The sequence below is a fragment of the Pundamilia nyererei genome, unplaced genomic scaffold, assembly GCF_000239375.1.
Source record: "Pundamilia nyererei isolate P.nyererei 1_Seehausen unplaced genomic scaffold, PunNye1.0 scaffold00299, whole genome shotgun sequence".
NCBI lineage: Eukaryota > Metazoa > Chordata > Actinopteri > Cichliformes > Cichlidae > Pundamilia > Pundamilia nyererei.
The window spans coordinates 536,127-538,679 of NW_005187700.1; the positions used below are offsets into that span (position 1 = coordinate 536,127).

The 2,553-nt window shown below is 45.4% G+C and overlaps 1 protein-coding gene across 1 annotated transcript in view; it reads right to left on the bottom strand.

The window, feature by feature from the left end:
* Positions 1-2,435, bottom strand: part of LOC102202267 (NACHT, LRR and PYD domains-containing protein 2-like) — a 76,464-nt gene extending 74,029 nt beyond the window's left edge. Inside the window, exons 1-6 of the mRNA XM_013915408.1 lie at positions 2,334-2,435; positions 1,456-1,542; positions 1,266-1,394; positions 1,121-1,186; positions 967-1,039; positions 710-886 (exon numbers count right to left, since the gene is read on the bottom strand). Of these exons, the coding sequence (XP_013770862.1) occupies positions 710-886; positions 967-1,039; positions 1,121-1,186; positions 1,266-1,394; positions 1,456-1,542; positions 2,334-2,390 (589 nt within the window). The 5' untranslated portion in view covers positions 2,391-2,435. The remainder of the gene's footprint in view (positions 1-709; positions 887-966; positions 1,040-1,120; positions 1,187-1,265; positions 1,395-1,455; positions 1,543-2,333) is intronic.
* Between the last annotated feature and the right edge of the window lie 118 nt (positions 2,436-2,553).

Here is a 2,553-nt window from a genome sequence, read left to right on the forward strand (position 1 = left end):
GATCAGCTGTTCGTAACACTTCCTGCCCAAAACCGGAACTGATGTCGTTTTTGCGTAAAATTAATTTTTTTCCTTTAGGGCGTTTACAAAGACATGCTGGTGTTTTTAAATTAATGTTTGAGTTCCTGCCTTTCTGAATAGTTTCTGGGATGCAGAACTCAGAATGCACTGCTGGTTTCTTCAGAAATTTGCATTATAATATTTATTTTCATTTTTCCTGCAGTTTATAAAAGTTGGTGTATTTCAAAGATAAAACTTTGAAGACACTCAAAATAAATTTCCTGTGGCTGGAAACTATTTTGTGCAACTTTTTTGTATTTACAGTTTTGAGGGATAAGCCTCAGAAATTTCTGCAACTGGAAATATATGTTAAAAAAAACAAAAATGATTTTCAATTTGTTTGTAGTTTATTGCACTTTTTTGCAATTTATGTAATTACTATGAACTTAATGCACAAATATTATTAAAATTGGGGCTGTAATGGTTGTATTGATGTATAGCAACTTGAAATGCTCCCAAAGCGCCACTACAGCATGTAAAATATGGCTCTGTGGTTTTCATGTGTGTCCATATTCAGTGATATAGCTGGAAATTAACTACACATATAATTCTTCTCTGTTTCTCTTTTTTGACATATTTCTCAAATAACCTATTTTATCATATTTATAATAAAACTGGAAATTCAGTTTTTGCTGTGACACCTGAATACTTTTAGTGGCCCCCGTGTGGCCACCCCATGAAAACATTCTGGAGGCTCCCCTGCTTACCAGCACAGATGTGGAGGGCAGTGGAGCTCCCAGCAGCTGGTCCAGGTGAGGAGCGGTGGCCTGCAGGCAGATCTCAGACCAGTTTCTGGTCCTGATGTCCAGCAGATTCATCCCTGAGCCTGAACAATCGATCAGTGGGTTCATTGATTAGCTGATGGGTGCGAGACCCTCAGAGAGCGACGAGCCACACAAACCGTACCGTCGCTGTAGTCGATGGCAGCGTAACCACCGAGGAAGAGAGAGGCGGCAAAGCTGCTGACCAATGAGATCCTCTGAAACCAAAAACACACACCTTCATCAGGTGTGAGGAAACAGCTGGAGGTGGGACTGTGCAGGTGCAGTGACGCTCTCACCTCGGTGTCCTGGAACTCCTCCGCTCGGGTCTGACGCAGCTTGGCGATCTGATTTCCTGTGAAACGCTGCAAACACACGGACGCGTCCTTTAAAGCTCTTTAACACACACACACACACACACACACAGATGTGGCACAGCTGGACCTCGTAGGCTCTGGATCCGGTGAACTCCGCCAGCCTCAGAGCGCCTCCTGCTGCCGCCTGCAGGTCCTCACACTGCTGAGTGCTGCTCGAGTCCATCCACACCGGACTGTCCGACACCGAGAAGCTGTCCTGAGGACGCAGCAGCACACCGAGTCAGCATTTAACCACACACACACACACACACACACACCTGCAGCAGCTGGTGCAGGTCCTGGTCCGGGTCCAGATGTTTCAGAGTCTCAGACGCTCCTCTCCTCCAGAACACGCTGCCATGTTGCTGAGAGACAACACAAGTCAACCAGACTCCATTCACTTTTCTTCAAATTTTACAGACTGGTTCCCGCCTCCTGCCAGGTGATGGCAGTGTGCTATATGATCAGAAGTATGTGGACACCCAGTGAGCAGCTCCCTCTGAGCTGCACATCACTCAGCAGCTTTGATTTCAGCAGGTAAATGTTTAGCGAGCACAAAAGTGCTTCAGGATTTACTCCGAGTCACACGTGCTGACGGGAAGTCGTGCAGTTAGTGTGACACGATGCTGTCATGTACACTGAAGCACTTCATGAGAAAACTGACTCTGTCTCAGGAAACTTCCCACCACACTCCACTCATTCTTCTCCAGATTTTAGTGGAAATTTGTTTTTAGTGTTTGCTGCTAAAAACAGAAACAAGACTGAGTTCATAAAAACAGAAGAAGGTTTAATATGACATCTGCGCTGTGATCAAAAGTATGCGGACACTCCTGGTTCTCCTCGTGTTAAACAAGCTGTTCACTTTAAATTTGCACCTGAGAACATCAAACGGTTTAGAAATATGAATTTTTGGACTTTTTAGGACATTTGAGTAACTTCATACTGCACCAGAAGAACTTTGTACTGTGGATCAGCTGACAGCACAAACTGTCTGAACTTCCTGTTTCCCTCAGCACGAGTGGAGGCAGCACGTTAATAAGCACAGAGTCACACCTGTCCAGGTGTCCACATATTTCTGCTCATACTGCAGCACCCGTCCTGTTCATGCTTCACAAATTATTGGACATTTATGCCAAAGTCTAACTTTAACCATCACCTGACCACTGCCTGACAGCGCTCTGACACGGGAGAAGTCAAGCCCCGCCCTCTTCATCTTGTCCAATAGCAGGTCCAGAGCCTGGAGGTGGGGAATAGCCAATCACAGAGACACAAACACAGGTCAGCAGTCAGCTGATGAACCTCAGCGTGAGTTAATAGTTTAACAGCTGTGTGTGTTACTGTGTGTGTGTGTTACTGTGTGTGTGTGTTACTGTGTG